Source organism: Rattus rattus, chromosome 2 (assembly GCF_011064425.1).
Source record: "Rattus rattus isolate New Zealand chromosome 2, Rrattus_CSIRO_v1, whole genome shotgun sequence".
Classification (NCBI taxonomy): domain Eukaryota; kingdom Metazoa; phylum Chordata; class Mammalia; order Rodentia; family Muridae; genus Rattus; species Rattus rattus.
The window spans coordinates 25,778,968-25,800,869 of record NC_046155.1 but is presented as its reverse complement, the minus strand read 5'-3'; the positions used below and the strand labels follow the sequence as shown (position 1 = coordinate 25,800,869).

General features: G+C 45.9%; 1 protein-coding gene across 1 annotated transcript; it reads right to left on the bottom strand.

The window, feature by feature from the left end:
- Positions 1 to 13,452: 13,452 nt before the first annotated feature.
- On the bottom strand, positions 13,453 to 19,972 carry Dmrt2 (doublesex and mab-3 related transcription factor 2). The gene is made up of 4 exons (XM_032895458.1): positions 19,631 to 19,972; positions 18,411 to 18,968; positions 16,891 to 16,993; positions 13,453 to 14,788 (listed from the first exon to the last, which is right to left on the bottom strand). The coding sequence occupies exons 2-4, from the start codon at positions 18,927 to 18,929 to the stop codon at positions 13,728 to 13,730; spliced, it is 1,683 nt and encodes a 560-aa protein (XP_032751349.1). The 5' UTR covers positions 18,930 to 18,968; positions 19,631 to 19,972; the 3' UTR covers positions 13,453 to 13,727.
- Between the last annotated feature and the right edge of the window lie 1,930 nt (positions 19,973 to 21,902).

Here is a 21,902-nt window from a genome sequence, read left to right as displayed (position 1 = left end):
GTCCAAAACTGCCAACTGCAGCGTACTCCTCCTGGGTATTTATAGCCTGAGGCTACAGTCACCTTCTACTGAAGCTAGCCTACCTGTCCCCTGTGCTGTACATAATAAACGTTCTGACATTCCAGCTTGTGGACTGTAGCATGGCCCCCTCATTAAAGCACACACCCCCTACCTGATTCCAGCTTTTCTGTGTGTACGACTGTTTGTCTGTCATTTTTTCCATGCCCTTGCTGCCCCTAGTCAGAATTTCAGGACCCAAACCATGCAAATTGTGACAGGATTTCATTCACTGTACACTGAGGCATATGTGAATTAGAGACTTATCAGAATCAACTGGAGATGTCTCCAGAAACATCATGTCTCAACTCCCCAAGCTGTTGTATTAGAATTTCCAGAAGTCAGTCCCAAGAAGAACCTTGAGAGGATTCCTAGGCAAAACTGATGAGCTACAGTTCTTGATGACAGGTCAACTTCTCTCCCAGAGCAGGAGTTGCAACCCAGTATGCATCTATAGTAAGTCACTTTGGTTGGCCCATCCATTCCCCTTTTGGAAAGTACTGAGGTCAGATTTTCTTTATAACTTCTACCAATACCTTCACATCCTGTTCTGTAGCCCTAAGAAATGAGAAGTTCATTCTGTTCTCAGGGGAAGTCTTCAGTTATAATCAAGACGCTCTTATGTTCTCTTGCCAGAAGATGTTCTATGCCTTTGCCATTTGCATACTTCTCCTCTGGGTTGGTTCAGCTTGTTAGTGTCCCATTTCAAATGTTCCTTCAGCACATGATACAGTCTCCGATAATATAGAGTCTGCCCAGGACAGGCATGGTTGACTTTTTCTAAGGATGCTAACTCCATACAAAAGCTAGAGGCAGAAGTTCAGGAATCCATCAGAGAGAAGGAGAAAAAAAGTAAGGATAAGTTTGACCTCAGTGCTTCCACAAATAAACAAGCTTGAAAGGAAGAACATTGCTTGAGCCAAGATTTGCCCTCCCTGGGAGCTGGCCTCAGTTCTTCTTACATTCATCACAGGACAGAATGAGAATGACTCTAGAGAAGCTCTTTAGTCTGCCTTCAGAATACCTAGCTGGAGGCACACCTCCCCATTCTGCACAGGACACGAAATGGGAGCCCTACTGAGATAGACCCTTTGCTACACAAAGGCAGAAGGAAAGCAACAAGATCCCAGGTTCTTCTAGGGCAAAGAAAAGACTCAACCTTGACCACAGACAGGGTCCCTATGAATGATATTCTTGGTCTGAGGCTCACATTTGCCCTCCATAACAAAGGCCACCAGTCTGCACCAGGCTTACAATGCTTCCTGATGTTGTCCTCCACCTTTGAGTCAAGATTGTCAGTGGTGGTCAACTTAAAGCAGGGAGCCTATCTTCTAAATATAGATGAGACGCTGGAGGGTGCTTTCCTCAGATCAGTGCCACCACACAGCGAAGGCGGCTCCGATGACTTCACGTTCCATGGTCAGATGAATTGAGTTCTTCCCAGATGAGAGAAGAACAGCTTTCGATAGGTTGAGAGGCCACCATGAGGTAAAGGTGGCCTATGGTATAGTTTAGCACTGGGAGCGGAATGCCAACCAGGCTGCCTGGCAAGTTTGGTCCTCACTGATGCAAACCCGGGTATTGTGTCACTAACAGCCTACAGGACTACACACAGTCGTGTGTTCTACTTCCTCTGAGGCAGCTGAGCATGACGGCCCAGTATCCAACCTTCTCAGTTTGCTTGCCCCACCCCAAACATTCCACAAAGAACCTTTCAATCCAGACAAGGTCAACTGTTCTAGACTCAAGGAATAGAAACTTAGCAAATTATCTTACTCTTGAAAGCTCCCCATAATTCTTGCTATGCCTTCAAAATGGAACCTGGTATGCTATGAGCTGTCAGCTAACTCATTGTCCCAAGATGTTCAAATACATTAGTGTGTGCTCACATGTACATTCCTAAGTAGCATGCTGACATGGAAAGCCCTCAGAATAAAAATCAAGGGACCCGAAACATTGAGCAATTCATAACTCCTTGAAGGGTCACAATGTTCTCATCTTTGCAATGAAAAATTGTATTGAAATTAGCCTAAGGACCTCTACATATTGAAGCCAACAGTCTAAGTTCACATTAAAACAGCTTATAAGCATTGTTTTGACTAGATTTTTGTTTTGGGGGTATTTAGGGGGAGTTGGGGGTTTTTTGGCGTTTTTGTTTGCTTATTTGTTTTGGGTTTTTTGGTCAACTTGACACAAGCTAGCGTCATTTAGGAAGAGAGGAAAAAATGACTCCCACTAGACTGGCCTGTGGAAAGACCTGGGGGACATTTTCTTGGATGATTATTGAGGTGAGAAGGCCCAGCCTGTGTGGAGAGTGCCACCCCTGGGCTGGTGGTCCAGAGTTGTATAAGGAAGAAGTCTGAGCAAGCCATGAGGAGCAAGCCAGCAGGCAGCACTCCTCCATAACATCTGGCTCCAGGCTCCTGCCTTGAGTTCCTACCCTGACTTCCCTCAGTGATGCAGCGTGAGCTGAAAGTTGTAAGCTGAAATAAACACTTTCCTCCCCAAGTTGTTTTTAGTGATAATATTTTATCACAGCAGAACCACTAAGACAGGCACTAATGTGGAGTGTTCGTCCAGACAGGCCAGCCCATGAGGAAAGACAAGGTACAGAGCTTAACTCAATGCATGCTCCCATTCAGGTCACATAGAAAGACAAGGCAGGAAAATCTAGAAAAATAGACCCCATGTGTTTAATACAAAGCGGTTCCACCTTCATGCAATGTATTTTATAATAAACACACGTTTGTTCTAATATTTAAAATTTAGATGATAGAGAAACAGTTCTGTGGTAATGAGGCTGATCCCCCCTTCCCTAATACTTATTTCTTAAAGCCAGATACATCTCCTGGTAAAGTCGTTGGCAGTCTGTGAAAAGGAAACAGTTGAGGGGAAGATCTTGGATCAGCAGTGGGCAGAGGAGTTTAATTATTGATCAGATACTTAGAAAGGATTTTAGCACAGACGGCAGGAATTAACTGAACCCATTAGAGCACGCTCTTAGATTTGAATGAAGGGTGTGCGGCATCAGAGGACAGCCAGTTGTAGAAACAGAAGGCAAAGGGATGCACACAGAGAAAATAATGAAACTTCAGATCAAAAAAGATGCAGAGGCATCAGTGGGGACCACAAGAAAGGTGGGTATGGTCAATAGAATTCTCTTTATTATTATTTGGCTGCTTGTAACCAGGACCTATGACAGTGGCTTAGAGTGTAAACGGTAACTTATCTCCTACAGAACGTGAATGTGGAATGAGGAACACAGCCCAGAGCTGACTCTGCAGACCCTCAACCTATTCAGGCATTCAGCATCCTTCGGCTTTTCCACCAGATTTTTAAAACCATAGCTGTCACTGTCCAGGTAAAAGGATGCTAGCAGAGGTTCAAATTCCAGAAAGAAATAGAGAAGTAAAACACCCAAGGGTGTTCATACTCTCTGTTTAGGTCTTTGTAGAGAGCCTTTCCTGAAGTCCCATGAGCAACTGGCCACCTGCACCTCAGCGGCCACACCTTGAGGCAAATGCAAACTAGCCTAGGAGCCGTTGCCTTTCACCTGGGCACATAGCCAGTCTAAAAGCTGTTACCAACAGACAAGAAGAGGCAAGGAGCAGTTTCTGGTATTCACCCTAAAGGAAGCATTTGGCAGCTAAGGGAACAACAGTAAGGAAGCAAAGTGGCCAAACGTCAGTTGAGCCACCTTTCCTTATCCAGGCTGAGTCTGGTACCTGGGAGACCTGCTGAAGGCGGATATGTCCCATTCCCTGTTCTAGTGTTAGAATTTAAATAAATTCTGTATGGTGTTTGTTTCATGACTGGAGTTAACTTCTGACTTCTTTCTACTTAAAAGAAACAAAATTAGCCATCATGGTGACATACATCATTAATCCCAGCTCTTGGGAGGAAGAGATAGACAGACTCTGTGAATTCAATGCTGATCTTGTTTACAGAATGAATTCCAGGATAGCCAGAACTGTTATACACACACACACACACACACACACACACACACACACACACACACACACACACAAATTGTCTCAAAAAACTAACCAACAACAACAACAAAAAGTCACACATAAACCCAATTTGGAGCATATAGCTGGTACAAAAAAGGTTCTTATTAAATACTCATTGGACTGGGGATTAGAGAGATGGCTCAGCAATTAGGAGCACTGGCTGCTCTTTAAGAGGACCAGGCATTGGATTCCCAGCATCCACATGATAGCTAACAGCTGTTACTCCAGTTCCAGGTGATCAGGTGCCCTCTCCTGGCCTCTCTGAGCACTATACACACATGGTACACAGGCATCCATGAAGGCAAAACATGCATGCACATAAAATTTAAAAATGTCTTTTAAACATATTCATTAAACCGGACTGAATTTTATGGGAGCTCACACAGCTCTGTCGCTTATCCACGACTACTCCCTGCCTGCCTTGAGCCTTCCACCTGTACCTCAGGCTACTGTGCTAAGGGCTTGGAGCTGTTTTCCACTAGGACTTTGCAAATACAAAACCGTAATTAGCAGCAGGCTTTTAATGCCTTCTGGTATGTGGATCCCCAGTGGCTTTAGTGTAGGGGTTCAAGTACCACTGTGGGTAGGAAGATGGCTTCCCCGGTAAAGGCAAAGAGAGAAGATCCTCCTCCCAAAGAAGCTTGAAGAATAGTAGTCTGGTATGTGCAACAATGAACCACAAGAGATCTTGTCTCAAAGAAGGTAGGAGAGGACTAACTGGCACCTGAAGACACCCTAGGTTGTCCCTCTGTGTCCTTTGACCTCTCACATACACTATGGTATTCATACTCACATGTAAACATGTGAGCATACACACACACACACACACACACACACACACGCACGCATGCATGCACGCACTTTAAGAAATAGTTTGTCCTCTATTGGTTATAGTCATAGTCACCATCCTTGAATATCATGGCAATCCCCTATATGAAACGCCTGAACCTACAAGTCTCCTGTTTAAAGCCCTGGTCATATAATAAAGTGTGCAGGGGAAATTGAAAGAAAGCTGAACCCTGCCCAAGTAATCCATGCCTGAAGTAACAGCAACTTCGTGGACTGCTGTCAGGTGACTTGCAGAGGAAAGCGGTTGCCTGTGTTTAGAGATCATGTGGAAAGAAACATAATCGATGTGAAACGCTAAACTTTCTGGTGACACATATTCGCTGAGGACCGGTGTGCACATGCGTACACACAAGCCACAGGAAACTTCCTGTATCAATCCTCATGAGCCATCCACCTTGTTTTTGGAGACAGGATCTCTCACTAGGACCTGAAACTTGCCAATTTGGCTAGGCTGGCCGGCCAGTAGATTCCTGGGATCCGCCCATGTCCAGCTCCCCAGTGCTGGGATCAGAAGCACCAACTGTAACACTTGTCATGGATGCTGGAGATTCAGCTCAGGTCCTCGCGCCTGTATGGCAAGGGCTCCATCAATGAAGCTCTCTCGACAGGCCCCAGACTGGACATCTTTGTTATCCATGTCTTAACTGGTGATTCCTTTCATAGCCCAATGGTGTCCAGCTTATAGAGTGTGTTAATGCACATTGACGGAGCTCAGTGACAGCAGTGGAAACAGACTGTCTGCAGCAGTCTGTAAAGAATCAGATTTATAGACTTGACTAAACTGGAAAGACAACCAAAGCTCAACTTTACTAAACTTGAATAGAGTCATGTTTTAACCTTAATAAATATCAATTAGATCAATATTAACTTAAGCCATAGCAAATCTGATTTTTTTTCTCAATCAAAATTGATCAGCTATTAAGTTGTCTAAGCCACGGGAACCATTTTCAGAATTCAGTGTCTATTGTACTAAAAATTACTTTAATCAACCCTAAGAATTCATAGATAAAATTAATTTTACTCTAAAGCAAACCAATGGATTGTACATATGTATGTCCCATACTACTAAACCCCAAAGAATATCTCAATAGAAAAATTAACAAGTGTAATAAGGCACTTGCCCGCCTAGGTACTTGGGGAGGGGAGTATTATTCAGTCGCATACCTGAAGCAGAGGTGCGATGTTCTTATCCACAGTGACACTTGACTTCCAACCTTAAATGAGTGGTTTCTTCATGCCCTCTTCCAAACCATAGGAGTCAATTTTATGATAAAAGCACCTAAAACTACTCTCAGCAAACTTCTGATAGGCAGTCGGGTAGTATGAGCCATGATTCCTGTACATTAGCAACTTTCAGCCTTTCATCCTATTTTGCAAGCCTTCCTTCTCTACCCACTGAACTAACCTGTCCGGTCGCTATTTGTATATATTTGATATAGTCCTAGATTCCACACATGTGTAAGATCTATGTGAGAGTATGTTAATTTGCTTGATTATATATAAGCATTTCAAAACATTATCATATATATATACATATATATGTATATATATCGAAAGAGCACTCTATTTAAAGACAATTTTTTAATCTATTCTCAAAAACTCTAAAGATTTCTGAGCATCTAATCCTCCTCATGGACGGTTGTTATAAAATTATAAATTACCAAAACTGGAAAGAGTTCTTATTCAATAAACTCTTTTTGTGTTTAAACAACAAAAAAAAGTCTTACTCTCTAACCCAAGCCGCCCTAAAACTCATGACAATTCTCTGTGCTGCTCATATGCCAGGGCGTGTGGTAGGACTCCGGCTGGAGCAGCCTCTGCTTGTCAGTGCAGTCCAATATACAGTGCGGGGTGTCCCCTCACTTTGTTCCTCATAAAGACCTCCAGATATGCTTTCATGCACAGACAAGCCAAACCTGAAGGCGGCCATCCTTTCGTTGTGTCTGACCCCTCCATGTCCCCTTCTTAGCCAATCTAGTTTCTTCTAGAGACTCCAAGGGAACTTAGCTCCCCGACTCAAGATGACAACATTTCCTCTACATGAAATAAGCCTTCTCCCTTGAGATAGCTCTGCTCAAGGCCACATCTGCAACACCCTGAAGCTCATGTTTAGACAAAACTTAGAAGTCCTTTCACCACCCTCTTTGCCAAACCCATCAATAACTACATTTACCACGCAATGCTCCGAGCTTGTTACAGACGTCCATATCTGATCTGACACAAGGAGAGGGGTTGTAGCTAGCATTTCCTTTGATCTCAGTGTTCTAAATGGAATCCAAGTTTGCCTTAGCAATTGCTTATAATCTTGACTTATTCTAGTTCCCTTTGGGGCTTTGCAGTCCCCCATGACTACTGAGATCAGCTTCGCAGAAAACAAACATGAAGTTAACTCTCTTTCAACAAATTGCTTCATAACTGGGGGAAAGTTGTTTTTAATATCTGACTTAAGATTTGCCCTGCGGGCTGGAGGTAGTGATTGATGCCTTTAACCCCAGCCCTTGGAAGGCAGAGGCAGGTGGATCTCTTTTGAATTTGAGGCCAGTCTGGTTTGCATAGTGAGTTCCAGGCCAGCCAGACCTACAGAGTGAGAACCTGTCTCAACAATAACAAAACGAAACCCACAAACAAAACAAAAACTTGCCCTGTGATGGAGAGTTTTACGTTAGTCAAACCAACCCCACACTAGCAGCCAAACCTCCCAACAATACTATCCTCGAGTTAGAGAGGCAATGTTTACCCTTTCACCTGCCTACTAGAATATAGAGGAAGACAAGAGGATCTGGGGGCAGGAAACAAAAGACCTTCCCTGAAATTAATATTAATAAATCATTCGAAGGTTTGGAAGCTAGCTATTCAAACAGCTACAAAAATCCATGGCTTCATTGGTATCAATTCTGGAACCCTTCACTTTGAAAGACTTTGCATAAGTGCCTTACTAGGCTGGGCTCTCGCTTGCCAGTGCCATCTTCTTGGTACCGTGGTAATAGGTGTATCAAGGAGTAAATGCATTAGTTTGGTGCCACGGCTTTACAAAATCTCAGGTACCGTCTTCTGATAATATCCTGTGTAAGCATGCTACTTAATAACATCAAGCAGTGACCACGTGGTTGTCTGATACCTCGGTGCTTCTTGCCAGCATGCTGGCTTAAGTGTGCTCATTCTAACTAGAATAGACGAGGTCATCCCTCCCATTCTCTTCCTTACTCTACATATAACAATAAGCATAATCTGCCAGCCAGTTAGCAAATCTGAAGTGACCCCTTTCCCATGCTTATCTTCAGTAACGACTTAAATGTTGATTGCAGTCTTTAAATGTGGATATAGACGGTCTCTAGATTGACTGCAAAAACAAAGAAGATAATGAGCACGTGCATATTAAGTGAGAGGTTTGAAGGAGAATAACTTAGCAGATTGGTGGGTCTTCGGTGTTTGGGGACCTCTTCCCACTCCTCTCCTTCCTGTCAAGAGCCAACCTGTATGCACAGACTACAGACTGTCCATCTGCTCACAGGCTGTGCAGATGTGGTGAGCAAGGTGTTTCTGGGTAGGTGGTCTGTGTTACTAGAGAATTTAGCACTAGGAAGTCTCTACCCTGCTAGCTCTGTTCTCCAAGGTGATGATAATCGGTGACAAAATAGATAAGAGTCGTCTCATCCCCAAGTGCCAGACCCTCTCTTTGTCTCATGTGTTAATTGGGGTGGGCGTGCTTTCCACCCAGGTCTGAAACAGGGGTTCATTTTCAGGCTCATCGAATATCATAACTAACGGGCTTAGTTCCCCGACTCAGGATGCCGGCTAAAGGATTCCCACAGCCAGCGACATTGTTCCTTTCCAGTCAGATGCTAGCGATACTAAATGCAAATGTGCCCCCTCTAAACTAGAAGGCTCTAAATGCACCACGCAGTTACTGCTAGTGCACAGTTACCACAACGCCTCGCCAACCCATTTCCAGGTGTCTCTGTCTAGCATGTTCTAAATGTGTTTGAACAAAACCAGTTGGAAGCCAAAAGAACGAAGCGGGTGAAACATGATAAAGAGCTTAATATAATCATAAAAATGAATATCAGTAGGCACAACTGGCCTGAGTTTATATAATGCACAGTCCAGCCATTTCAGAAGTTATGAACTCCATGGACTGGGCTCCAGCTTTGGAAATTAACTGCAGCACTAAACTGAGAATAGAAAGAAAGAAGTTGTTCCAAACTTCATGAAATCTGGTGGGCTGTCATAATTCTTGTCTCAATTGAAAGCACGGCCTTGACGTTAAGTGATGTCTTTATTGTTCTACAGGGAATTGCGGATTCTCATTTCTTCATCTTGACCTTCAGCCATTTCTTTTCCCTTTAGCACCTCAGAGACTCTGCTTCAGGACTTCTGGAACATTTCTTAATACAAGTTGCAGCCTTTCCTTACACAACTGGAATTTAGCTTTTAGGTTCAAATGACTGATAACACACTCGGACACACACCGAAAAGCATGTAACAGATTTTGGAGCCCCTGCAGGTGAGGACAATACTGAATGGACACACTGCACATGTAGAGGGAGGTACAGTGTGGGAGGGACGTCTAACTGGGAAAATCCAGCTTGCAAAGAAAGAAGTAGGTAGGTAGGTTGGTGGCACTGATAACCTGTGGTTGAAGAGAGAGGGATGTCTATAACCAAACAAGTGACAAGGAGCGTTTCAGGGACATATGTGCACACTGCCGTGGCTTAGGTATGGTCCGAGTGTGTCTGTCAAAGCATCACAGGGCAGAAACATGGCCCCCCAGTGTGATAGCATTAAGCTGGTGGGAATGCCAAGAAGAGGAACCCCAGGGAGTTAGTTAGAGCATCAGCGGCATCAACCTCAGAAGAGATTAATGCAGCTTGTGTGGCCTTTGCCTAGATCTTAACCTACTCAAGCCACCAAGGGGTTAGCAGAAAGGGAAATTTCTTTTCAATATTGATGTATATAAAATTGTTTATGCTAACAATATTATCATTGCATTAGTATCCACCATCCACAGCACGTTGCATTAAATGTGCAGTAATGCAATGGAACTGTAATCTCTTGCTACTGAAAGCCTGGTCTGATGCCAGTAGCATCAACATCTAGGAACTCGTTAAAAAACCGTAGGCCCACCCAGACCAGTGGGAGCAGAGTCTGCATTTTACCAAGGGTCCAGGGAATTCAATTGTCCATTAAAGTTTGAGAAACACTGTTGTCAGCTTTTGAAAACTGCAAATAGAGCACACACAGAAAAAAAATAGCACTTGATCAGTTGACATGGAAAGAAAGCAACTTATTAAAACTGCACGATTGCACTGAGAGTTAAACTGAGAAAAGAGGCAAATGTTTTGCTAGCCGTTAAGTTCTTGAGAAATGATTCAAGCCAAATCAATCCATTACCTTGAACATCGAGCAAAAGTGATCAAAGTGAGTCAGGAGTTTGGCTCAATATGTCAAAAACAGGGTTCTTTGAAGACTAGAAGCTTTCAAGGGAAGCTCGGTGATTTTACAAAGCAAATATCGGGCCGAGAGCAGAGCTCTGATTACGTGGCCGATGGTAGATTTGCTAGGTTGAAATTCTAAGAACTCATCATTACAGCAGAACTAATAAATTTGCCAGGAAAAGTACTCACCCTCATAAACATTCAAGGACAATAAAATTCCAGTCACTCGTATTGTGAGAAAAACCACTTACAGCCACCGCCAACTGGATTCACTTAATGGGATTAAAATGATCCAGAGACAGGACAAAGATGTCCCAATATGGTCATTGGCACGAAAAGGGGAATAATTGATGGATATGGGTATTCAAAATGAAGATTTCCCACAGTTGGTAGAGAGCTTATCTGAGGTGCCCTGCATCCCATCCCCAGCACTGCATGGCAACGCATGCCTGGAATCTCACCTTTCAGGAGCTGGAGGCAGAAGGATCAGAAGTTCAAGGTCATTCCTTGCTATACAGCCTGCTCTACATGAGACCCTGCAGAGGGAGCCTGGTGCGGGGAGGGGACTGAGAAGAAATCCATCTTTGAATTAAGAACCCCTTCTCACTGCGAAATTTTGCTACAGTTTGTCTCCAAGGAGTTGATTCAGTGTGCAGTTCACACTCAAGGCCTTGCACAAAAGGCAAATTGTCCATAGGAAAACAAGAAGTGAGTCCGTGTGTAGACAAAGCCCAGGTGACTGAAGGCAGACCTAACACAGGGGTAGACTTGGCTGGAAAACACCTTTTCCACTTAATGATAATCCCCAACAACTATTGAAATCTCTGCCTGCTCTCAGTTCTGTGTCGCTGGCAAGCTTCCATTCGCTCTGGCTTTTGCAAGAGTAACAGTAAGTAAATTTGACTCAACAAAACCAAGTATTATTTTACAAGTACAAACTGAAAATCAACCTAAGTTTGGGCTTGGGTTTTTGAAACTGATGCTAATTTTAAGCAGCAACCCTGAGAATCCCCGGAGGCCTGCATGAGCTAGAAGCCGGTAGCACGAGCGTTTTCCGAAATTTTAAAGTGTTTTTCAAGAGCAAGCAAGAAACCCTTCATGCTGTCGAAACCCTGTCACTTTCCACAAACCCCAAATGGCCTTGATATCTAGAGTTACCCCCCAGGACAGCCCTTTAGGTGAAATTATCTGAACCCTTGTCTTCTATAGTGAGATGACTTTGATATATTAGAACTTAAAAGGATTCATTACATTTATGTGTGTGTGTTTGTGTGTGTGTGTGTGTGTGGGTGGTTGGGTGGTGTGGTGTGTGTGTGTTTGTGTGTGTGTGTTTGTGTGTGTGTTTGTGTGTGTTTGTGTGTGTTTGTGTGTGTGTGTGTGTTTGTGTGTGTTTGTGTGTGTGTGTGTGTGTCTGTGTCTGTGTGTGTGTGTGTGTGTGTGTGCGTGTGTGTTTGTGTGTGTGTGTCTGTGTGTGTGTGTGTGTGTTGTGTGTGTGTTTGTGTGTTTGTGTGTGTGGTGTGTGTGTGTGTTTGTGTGGGGGTGGATGGTGTGGTGTGTGTGTGTGTTTGTGTGTGTGAGAGAGAGAGAAAGAGAGAGAGAGAGAAAGAGAGAGAGAGAGAGAGAGACGTTTATCTACTTGCACCCCCGTATATATGTAGAGGTAAGAGGACAACTTGCAGGAATTGGTTTTCTCCTTCTAGTATGCAGAATGCAGATCCTGGGAATCAAACTCAGCATCAATGAGTTTGATGGCATCAAACGCCTTTATCCACTAAGCTATCTTATTAGCTCTAAAACTTGAACTTGATTGGGGTCCACAACTGAAGAAAGGATGCTATGTTCATCTCCTGTGGCTTTGTTTTGAGACAAGGTCTTATGATATAGCCCAGGACACCATCCTCCTGCTTCAGTGTGGAGATTACAAGAGCAGCCTGGCTTAGGTAGTGCAGGGGCTCAGATCAAGGGCTTTTTGCACACTCAGCAGGCACTCACACCGTCCCTAGCCCACAGGTGACCACAGAAAATTAGTTTCTTCACACGTGTCTCACACTCGTTCTATCAGGCTTCTCAAGCAGCACTTAATAGTTTGTTAAGCAAAATAAGAGGGGAGCGAAGAATTTACAGATGGTGGGGGAGAGAAACTGCCTGCATTCTGTGATAAATATCCGCAGGCTTTGGCAAGTGTCCGTTGATAACATTTGTGTAGTAAATTTTTTAATCTCAAAAGAAAATTACTCCGACAGCCTTTGAGGCAGGTACACCCACGAGAGGTGTAAACTGGTAGTTAGGGGCCAGCTGAGAGTTGACGAGGCCTACACAGCCTACATCTAAATGACTGCCGTCACCAAGCCTTCAGGAATGGTGAACTAAGTCAAGAGTGGGAGCGGGGGATTTGACCCCATCGTGGACTAAATGGATTGCACGCAACAAGGGGAACTTAATGGCGATCACCAACAAGCTAAAGATATGGTGTGCTCTATTACACAACTAGGGATGTTCAAAGACATGCGTTCTTCCTAGAATGGAGGCTTAAAACTTGACATACTGAGCCTGACCTGAGGAAGAAAGGGGCCCAGGTGTTCACAATCGTCCATCCCCAAACATACTATCAAAAGTACATAATCTTCTTGTACCTGGCTTCCCTTTTAATTATTTCAACTTTGTCAAACTACATAATATTTAAGATCTATCACTATATAAACAGCCCCAACTCTGTCCTCAAGCTCTTTATTCCTCTATCTTGAAAAGTTAATTATATATATATATATATATATATATATATATATGGAGATGGAGGCATAGAGATATATTTGGATATATAGCCAAAAAAACATCAGGAATGTCATTGAGAGGAAGAACATTCACCCAGCATGTGTAAGACCCTGAATTTTCCTCACACTACCTACAAATTTTAAAAACTACAAAAAAAAAGTCATTAAGTTCATAGTTATTCATAGATATTCTCTTGTGGCTCACAAGGACCATTAAGAATGCTTGAAAGTACATAGACTCCTAGAAAAATAAAGAATGAAATTCTAAGACGCAAGCTTTTGTCATCTAGCCGGAGACAGCTGTTTGCTTCAACAAACACTGGGTCTTTAGAAGACGGTGTTATTTTTATTGCTTTTCGGAATGCTGGCTAAAGAAAGCATAAACCCTTACAATTTGCACAGTAAGTAGTTTCCGTCTTTAAATATCCTCGCGTGATACGAAAAGATACATGCGGAGGAAACATGTAGGATCTTAAGAATTGGTCATTTACATTAAACATTTCTTTATACATACATCTTAACTTTAAAAAGAAAAAAAGGCATCTGCCAGGAACCCTCTGAGACTGGAGAAAAATCCAGCTTCCCTTGCAAGCAGCCCTTCACTGAGAGACGGGAGTGACAGCAGATGAGGGCCTCTTAAGAATAGATTCGACAGAAAACGACAGAGGCTCGTTCACCGAGAGTTTCGTTCCAACTTGTTTGGCTACGAAGAGGTCTTTTGCGCATCTGTCTATTGTAAATGTGTACTTCGGGTTCTCCTTGACCAAACACTCCCTGTGTTTCTTCGGGGTCTCTTCAAAGGCTTCTTTGACAAACGGTGCTTTCAATTCAGGGCCTGATTTGTCATTGAGCGTCGGCTGGAATACTGAGTGGAATGGATTACATTTAAGTGGCAGAGGATACCTAGTGTTTTCTTTGCTGATCTTGGTTAAGACGTGCCCTTGAGCTGCCAGACAGTCCATATCAACAATGGGGGAGAAATTCCGGCTTGGTGGGGAGAAGGCAGACCTCTCTGGGACAGCCTGGTGAGCCTGAAGGTCAGTTCTTGAGGTCGGGACCTCAGATAGTTGAGGCAGCACTAGAGAGCCTTCCGGTTTGGGTGGCATCCCGTCATGCTCTGCACTAAGCCCATCCTGAACTCGGGTTCCTTTCAAGTCCCAGCCGGCCCCAGGCTTCAGGGCTTGGACAGAAGTGGTAGCATTTAACAGGTATTGCTGGTAGAGAAGGGTGTCGCTAATGGGACCGCACTTGGGCCAGACTAAAAATCGCGAGGACAGGGGATATTGTCTGTAAGTTGTGGCCACGCTGACATTGGAAGAAATCAGTTCCATATTCCCAGACCCTGAATACTGCATGGTGAGATCGAGACAGGTAGGTAAAAAGTTACAGAAGTCCTTGTTCGGCAGCTCGCCTGTGCTGGGGCTGAAGGCACCTTTGTAGGAACTGTACTCAGGCCCGGGCACCATGCGATTGGGCAGAAACAAGGCAGCGGCTTGAGATGTTTCTAACATCTCCCTCTCTTTATATTCTCTCTCCAGCATAATGTTCTCCAACTCCTTGTCGGCAAATGCTCTTCTCTTCCTCATCCTGTCACTGACAGGTGGGGGTAGGGGAAGGGTCCCTCCTAGGTAAGTCTCGGCTGCCGTCATTGGGCGGTACCCTAAAATAAGCAAGTGTTGGAAAGGAAACATATTAACATCCTGACAAGAAAAATCTAGAAAAACCAGAAGACAAAAAAGTAACACTATAAAGCACAGTTACTATTTCTATCACTGGTATTTTAATACAAAGAGTGGTACAGGTTGGGTTGAATAGAGTTTCCCTTTGAGGAACAGCTCCCATAGGGTAGCTTCTGGCAGGCCATTGGTTTTGTTGGTATAGGTATGTCTGCTCTCTTGCTTCAGCAAGTGCACTGTATCAATGAGATTTGAGTATTCTTCCCAGATCCATAGATATCGAGAGACAAATCTGTCCACATTATCTTAATTAATGTTTCATTGCCCGTATTTTTTTTTTTCCTTTTTTTTTTTTGGATTATTATAAAAGATATCTATACCTACAGCTGACGCCACTTTTATTTTCTAAAGACGTCTCATTATGTACACATTGTTACAGCTGTAGAATAATCCAAGGAGAACTAGGAGAAAAAGAAAAAGAAGAAAGTTAAAGAAGATTAGTAAGGAGGGGGGAAAAAAGAAGAAAAGACTTGAGGATAAAGAGAAGCGAAGAAAAATTGAAAAGAGCAGTTAACTAGCCCAAACCCACAGCCACGCAGGGAAACTAATAATTTAGCCAGGCTTCCCAGTGACCTCCAGGTCAAACAAAGTGAGGTGGAACAGTGGGGGTGAGGGAAAGACTTCTCCAGCTACACTGAAAATAACAGGTCTCAAGCATTTGTTTCCCCAAGTTCATTCACGTTGGCCAAATACCAAAAGGACTGAACAAGCAGGCCACTGGGATGCAGATAAACTCATGCACAGAGCAAAATCAAAAGCAAAGCTAAGACAAAATAAACAGAATGCTTAAAGTACTTAGACCTCTCCCCCCCACCCCAAACACTTGCCCGTAGCAGGTTTTTTTTTCTGAAGAATCCAGTGTGGTATTTGTATTTACACAGTGACAAACCCATTATACTCATTTGCAAATAAAATAGAAGTTGAAAATTATTGTTTCCCCTAGGCTAAAAGTTCGGCAGAAAGTTATTTACTTGGATTGACTTTTCCATTGAGTTGACTTCAAGTGTCTCAACTTGCTTGGGCAAAATCTCAGTTCATCAACGTGGTCCCCTGGGCGTATAGATGTTTACCCACTTGGAGCCCAAATTCACTCGGAGCTCTCAGGAACTCTTTTTAAGGTCAGAGGTGCACAGCACAGGCTGAGACACATACTTTAAAACTGTCCAGGATCAGCTAAACTCGTAAGACTCACAGGGAAGGAAGAAAGGGAAAAAAAAAAAGAAACCCTCAACTGACCGCTTCAAGGAAGGAAGCCCTTCCTTTTAAGCTGAACTGTAGGGAGTGGCAGAGATTAGGGTTAACCTCATGTTAGATGAAGGGAAAATATCGATGGTGGCCAGTAGAGCACTAAGCCAGTAAACAAACACCGTGCTTTAGAAAATCGCCACTATTTTAAGAAAAGTGAATGTGCCTCTAGGATTCGTGGGAGATGAAAGCAAGGGGCAGAACTTAACTAGCAGCTACCAGTGAGCCTTCCATTTGCTTGTTTGATTCAAAGCCTTTCCCACTCGGCAGCCTTGACTGGCAGACGCTGGAAGAAAGAAGTGTGGGGACGCCTCAGCCATCTGGGAGGGAAAAGGAGGTCCGACTCTAAAGAGTGAAACCTGAGGCTAGAGATGACTCTTGGTCACAGTAGCTATAACCTCCTTGCTTGGTTTACTCTGCACGTTAACATTAAACTCCTTCAGTAACTAAGAGAGTTGGGGGGAAGGGGTGGGGGTGAGTCCTAATTGTTTTTCTTCCCCAAGGTGGCTTCCAGGATCCCTTGACAGTGCATTTTTCTATGTCCCTCACACTGGGTAAATTTCACCAGGCGCTGCAGTGGAGAATAATATTAGTGTGGGTGGCAGAAACCTCTGTGAGTATGTGGCAGAAACACATTTTCCAGATATGCTTCCCCAAAGCAAACTTGCTAATGAAAATTAGATCCTTCCTGGGTTGGTTAACACACAGGTCATGCATGTAAATAGCAGGCATCCCTCAACTCGGTTTTTAGAAGCCAAAGGACAACTTGAAGTTATTTTACCTTCTAAAATGCTTTTGGCCAGCAAGCTCGGCGCCCTGACTTGCCTCTGGTACACTGCTTTCCGATCAAAATTATTCTGTTTCCCAGAAAGCCCCTTCTTGTCCTGTAAACACGGGAAACAATTGTGAGGGTGGCGGAGCGGCATCCACAGAGCCTCTGAACCACCCCCCCCAACCTTTGACGCATCTGTTTTGCCATCTCTTATGAAAAAAAAAAAATAACGGGAGAGCTTCTTAATCTCAGAGCGGCCAACAGTGGAAGCTAAGAGGGACGTGAGACCCACAGTCAAGGAGACTTTAGGAATAGAGCCTGGAAGGACTGTGTAGAGGGATGGTTGCCTCCCCAGGGTGTAACCACTAAGCTGAAAGTCCCCAGGCTGTCGCCCTACCTTGACACTCAGGCAGAATTTTATGCCCATTAGGCAGAACACTGACTGCTTCTGAGGACCGAAAACCAGGGTGGTTTCTCCCCCTAGGTGAAGTAGACATGATGGGGTGCCAGAGATTGGGGGAATCATCTGTATTTGTCTAGGAGGTGGGGTATGTGAACCTCTTGAGGGACACCAGCCCCGGGAGCCCCCTGGTCACTGCCAGGTTATTCCCAACCCAGTGGGCTGCAGAGAAGCCTGGCAGAAACAAGAGGTTGAACCCAGGGCCAGGGCCCCCTGAGGTCCCCAGTACTGTCTGGTCAGGTTGCATGGTTTCCCGTTGGAGTCACCAGACTCCATTGCTAACCACCAGCCAGCACCTGTCAAAAGGGGGAGGTCAACTGGAAAGTTTTCCCGGCTCAGCAGCAAAGCACTGGCCCATCCTCGGCTCCTGAAACAGCCACGGTTATAACAGTAATAAAGTCTTCAAAGCTGTGCCTAGCCTCAGGTCTGAGAGGAGATTCACTGACATCTGCATTCACTCCCTCAAAGCAACAAAGCTCCGGGGTTCAAAAGTCTCTCCAGGAGAAACCCCGGACTGCTCACAACAGAACCCGCATAGTGGTGGCAGCAACGTCCTCTAAGCATTCTCTGACAGGTCACAGAGTCAGTAGCCTTGGGCCGAGGGTCTCCTAACTCCAACGACATTGTGGTCTCATCTGGAAAATGGACATCAAGTTCTGCCTACATCTCAAGGTAGGGGGACAGCTGCACAGTGACAGCACTGCGTGCTGCTTCATTCTAACAGGACACATCGCTGTCAACCACCTCCCTCCCTCCTCAACCACCTGCAAAACTAACCCCTGAAACAGTTTTATTGACTTTTCCGTGGTGTCTCAAATGGACCTAATTAATTTGCCTCTCTTTGCTTTTAATGGGAGACTTTTCCAGCACGTTCTGCAGTGAAGCCCATGGCTTTCCCTCCGGAGCCCAGGCTAACGTGGACAGAGTGTCTGCACCTCTCCTGCCAGGCGATCCGAGATCCGAGGTCACTCGGAAGTGTGAGTGGAAGCCTAGCTCCATGCTGTAAGGGACTCCCCACCCCGCCCGGGTGCGCACCCTGGAGAAGTACCCGGAGCCTGTCGGCACCCACCTCTGTGGCCTGCTGCCTCCGGAGCGCCACCTGGGCGGCCATGACTCGCTGGCGCTCTACCACAAGCAGGCAGTTGGCGCACTGGCAGTCCCGCCAGCGACAGAATCGCTTGTGGCCCTTGAGACAGGACACCACGCCGTGGTTACGGCAGCGTGCGCACTTGGGCGTGCGGCTCAGTTTACGGGGCTCTGCGCCGCCACCGGCGGTGACACCGCGCTCGGGGACTACGGCGGCGGCTGGCAGCGCCTGAGCAGCGGGCGGTGGCCTGGGTGCCAGTCCCCCGGGCTGCTCCGGCCGACCTGGTACCTCCGGGGACGCGCTGGACTCCTCGCCTTCACCCTCATCCTCCGCATCTTCATCTTCCTCTTCTTCGTCCTCATCTTCCTCTCCATCGGCCGCCGACGGACTGGGTTCCTGTGGCGTGGCCCGCAACGGTGTCCCACAGCCATCCTCCTCCAGCTCTAGGCTCTCCACGTCGATCTCCCAGTCCCCAACTCCGGGGACTGCCTGCCCTTCCATCGTGACACTAGGCTATCGTTCGGTTCGGTTGCCCGCGCGCTAGGAAGACAGAAAAAGACCTGAAGAGCCGCCCTTCGCAAACAGCGACCCTCTCTAAGGCTCGCCCCAAAATTTCTGCAAGGCCAGCCTGAGTTACCCAGTTTTCTTCTGTTCCCTATGATACGGGCCACATGGGTCTAGAGGACCCGAGAGATCCACAGCTTAACCAAGGTTGTATTTTACTAATTCTAAGTGGTCTGTGCACCTGACCTTTAACCGGAGCCCTGTCTGGCCTTTGCAGACAAGTCACCTACTGACCTTACACACTCGTCAGTCCAAGCCAGCTCACATGGCCATGATAAATATAAAAATGTCGATGGGACAATTGTCTTTCCTTTTATTACAAGGGACCTTGAAACCCCATTTCCCAAATGTCCCTTATTGACCTACCACAAAGACTCTAGAGAGGTCGTCTCATCCCTCCCCTTCCCCTAAACCGATGCTGTACTGGAGGGCCCACGCACATACAGGGAGTGGGGGACACTGGCCATGAGGCTGAAGAAGCTGGTTTGGTATCAGTAGGGCTTGAGCCGCACAAGGTTGAAGGAACTTGGTTTTCATCTTTTAAGGCAAGACAACCAGAAATAGAAAGAAGCAGTATTGAAGATTCCTGTCCCGTGCCCTCCCTGACTCCCGAGCGGCGGCGACCACACAGCACTCACCAAGAATCAGGCTCAGGCTAGCAACCCAGTGAAAAGACAGCCAGCTTCACAATCTGTCCCCCGAGCTGCAAGCAGCGGGAGCAAACAGAATTGGGCCTGAGAGTAGGAGGCGGGAGCCCACTGGACGGTGATGGGAGACAGAGGCCAGAGGCGAATCAAGTCCTCAGCAACCTCACCCCGTACATTCCAAATTCTGCAAAGTTCTGTCCGGGCCTCTGCAGCCTGGGTCGCTTCGCTTCGCTTTCCACTTCTGGCCCAAACTGGAAAGGTCGGCCGGGGACCCAGAACTCCGCCTCAGGCGCACTCTGCTTGCCTTCAGCGCGGAGTCACTCACTGCAGTCCCGGACCTGAGCTCCCCTTCCTAGTATTACCCACCACCCACCCCCACCCGAGCACCGCATCCTCTGATTGGTCGGTTGTCAGGCGGTGTGCAAGCCGATTGGCCAGAGCACTCGAGTGGAGCGCCCTCCTCCTCCGCCCAGGGGTAGCTTCCTTCGCTCTACAACCGCGCGCCGCCGGAGTCCACCCGCCCGCCTTCGCTGCAGCCGGGTCTCTGATCTGGAAGCTGAACCTGAAAATGTGGGCAGTGGTTGCGGCGGAGAAGTCGCCGTTTACCTCGCCGACTAGGGAACAAGCTGATTCTCGTACTCTTATGCATCGCGTTGTTCTCGAGAAGGTAACTAAGATCAGAAAGGTTAGCGATGATTTCTATCAATATTATCATCACCTCTGGTGTTTAACCGGCGACCGGCAGTTGGGCGGAGAGAAGAGGTCACGCCAAAGGGGCACACTGACCTCCTCCTCTCCGCACGAACAAGTACCGTGTTTGTCTTGCAGGACAGCGCCTAGTGGCCTTACAAATATCTGTATTTTGTGGGTAACTCTGAAGTGCAAAGCAGTCCCTTACTTCCATAGAGCTTGCGAGGCAGGTGACAGCAGCCACTATAGCCCATCTGAGTTTTTCCTGTTATCAGTGGGTAGCTCAGTTCATTTCTGAAGCAAATGGAAATAATTCACGCCATTAGCAATTTTAGATACAAAAATATTCAGTCTTAGCATGCATTTATACATAAACTGCTGTTTGCGTGAATGAATCAAGAAAATTAACTCCCCCCCCCTCAAAATACCCCTCACAAAAATGTTTGGAACAAAGTCAAATTTCCCACGAATCACGCAGAAGTCCTTTAAGCAACGCGACCTTCCATTATCTTAAGCTAAATTTAAAATCCCAGCCTGCTTTTCTAATCTCACCTTTAGATCCAGCCCTCCACAGGAAGAGCCGGTTAAAAAACACACTAGAAAAGAGGTTGCCGGTTTCCTGGATACGCGGTAGAGTGGCGATGGATATTTGTTGAAGGGAGAAATTTTCGGAGCTGATTGTAACTTTCCTCTAATCTGAACCTGTCAGAAAGTTCCGAGTGGATCAAGCTCGCCTAAGTGAGAACAAAGACTAGCCGCCTGCCCGCCAGAAGCGCAGGTATCCCCTGACCCTTAAGAGGTGGAATTCCTCCTAGGTCGGGCACTGGAGCCGCATTTGTGCCTGCTTCTTCCTAGAGCCAAGGCAATGTCCAGCTAAGTACATGAAGGTGGCTTTCTGTATGTTCCCGCAGATTATTTTTTTCTTTCAGTGTCTCTGAGAGTCTTGAGGGGCGACTTGTGAGTCACAAGTCTTCCCACTGAGGCACACGGGAACCAACCCCTTGGTAGCCCTCCCTCCCTCCCTCTGCAAACGCCTAGTAACACAGATGAGTTTCCTCATTTGTGGTCTTCTAACTAAAGCGCTTCTTTTATTTATTTTTCTTTTCTTTTCTTTTCTTTTAACTCGAGTGGGAGCGTTTGAGTTCTTGACTACAGTTGAAACGTGTTTTCTAACCTCAGTTTTCTCCGTGATGAAAGCAAGGAGTCCTAAAAGACCCACTGTCCTCCAGGAAAGCCAGGGACCTGGTCAAGAACCTTGGACCAGGATAGGGTCTGCCCTGAAGTGACAGAAAGTAGCGAGTCCTCGGCTCTCAGCTGGCAATAGTCGCAGATGGTTGGCCGTGGTTTCTCCGTTATTTGTTGTTATTGTTGTGGTCGCTTTGTTTTTGTTTTTGTAGCTCCCTAGCACTCCTGCACCCCTTCGGATTTTAACACTTGGCGTTAGGGGTAGAGCCTCCGTGACAGGATTAGGCACTCTTTTGTTCGTTGTTTTGTTTTTGTCAAATCATGCTGAGTTTTCTTCAGGGAGTTCGAACACACACACACACACACACACACACACACACACACACAC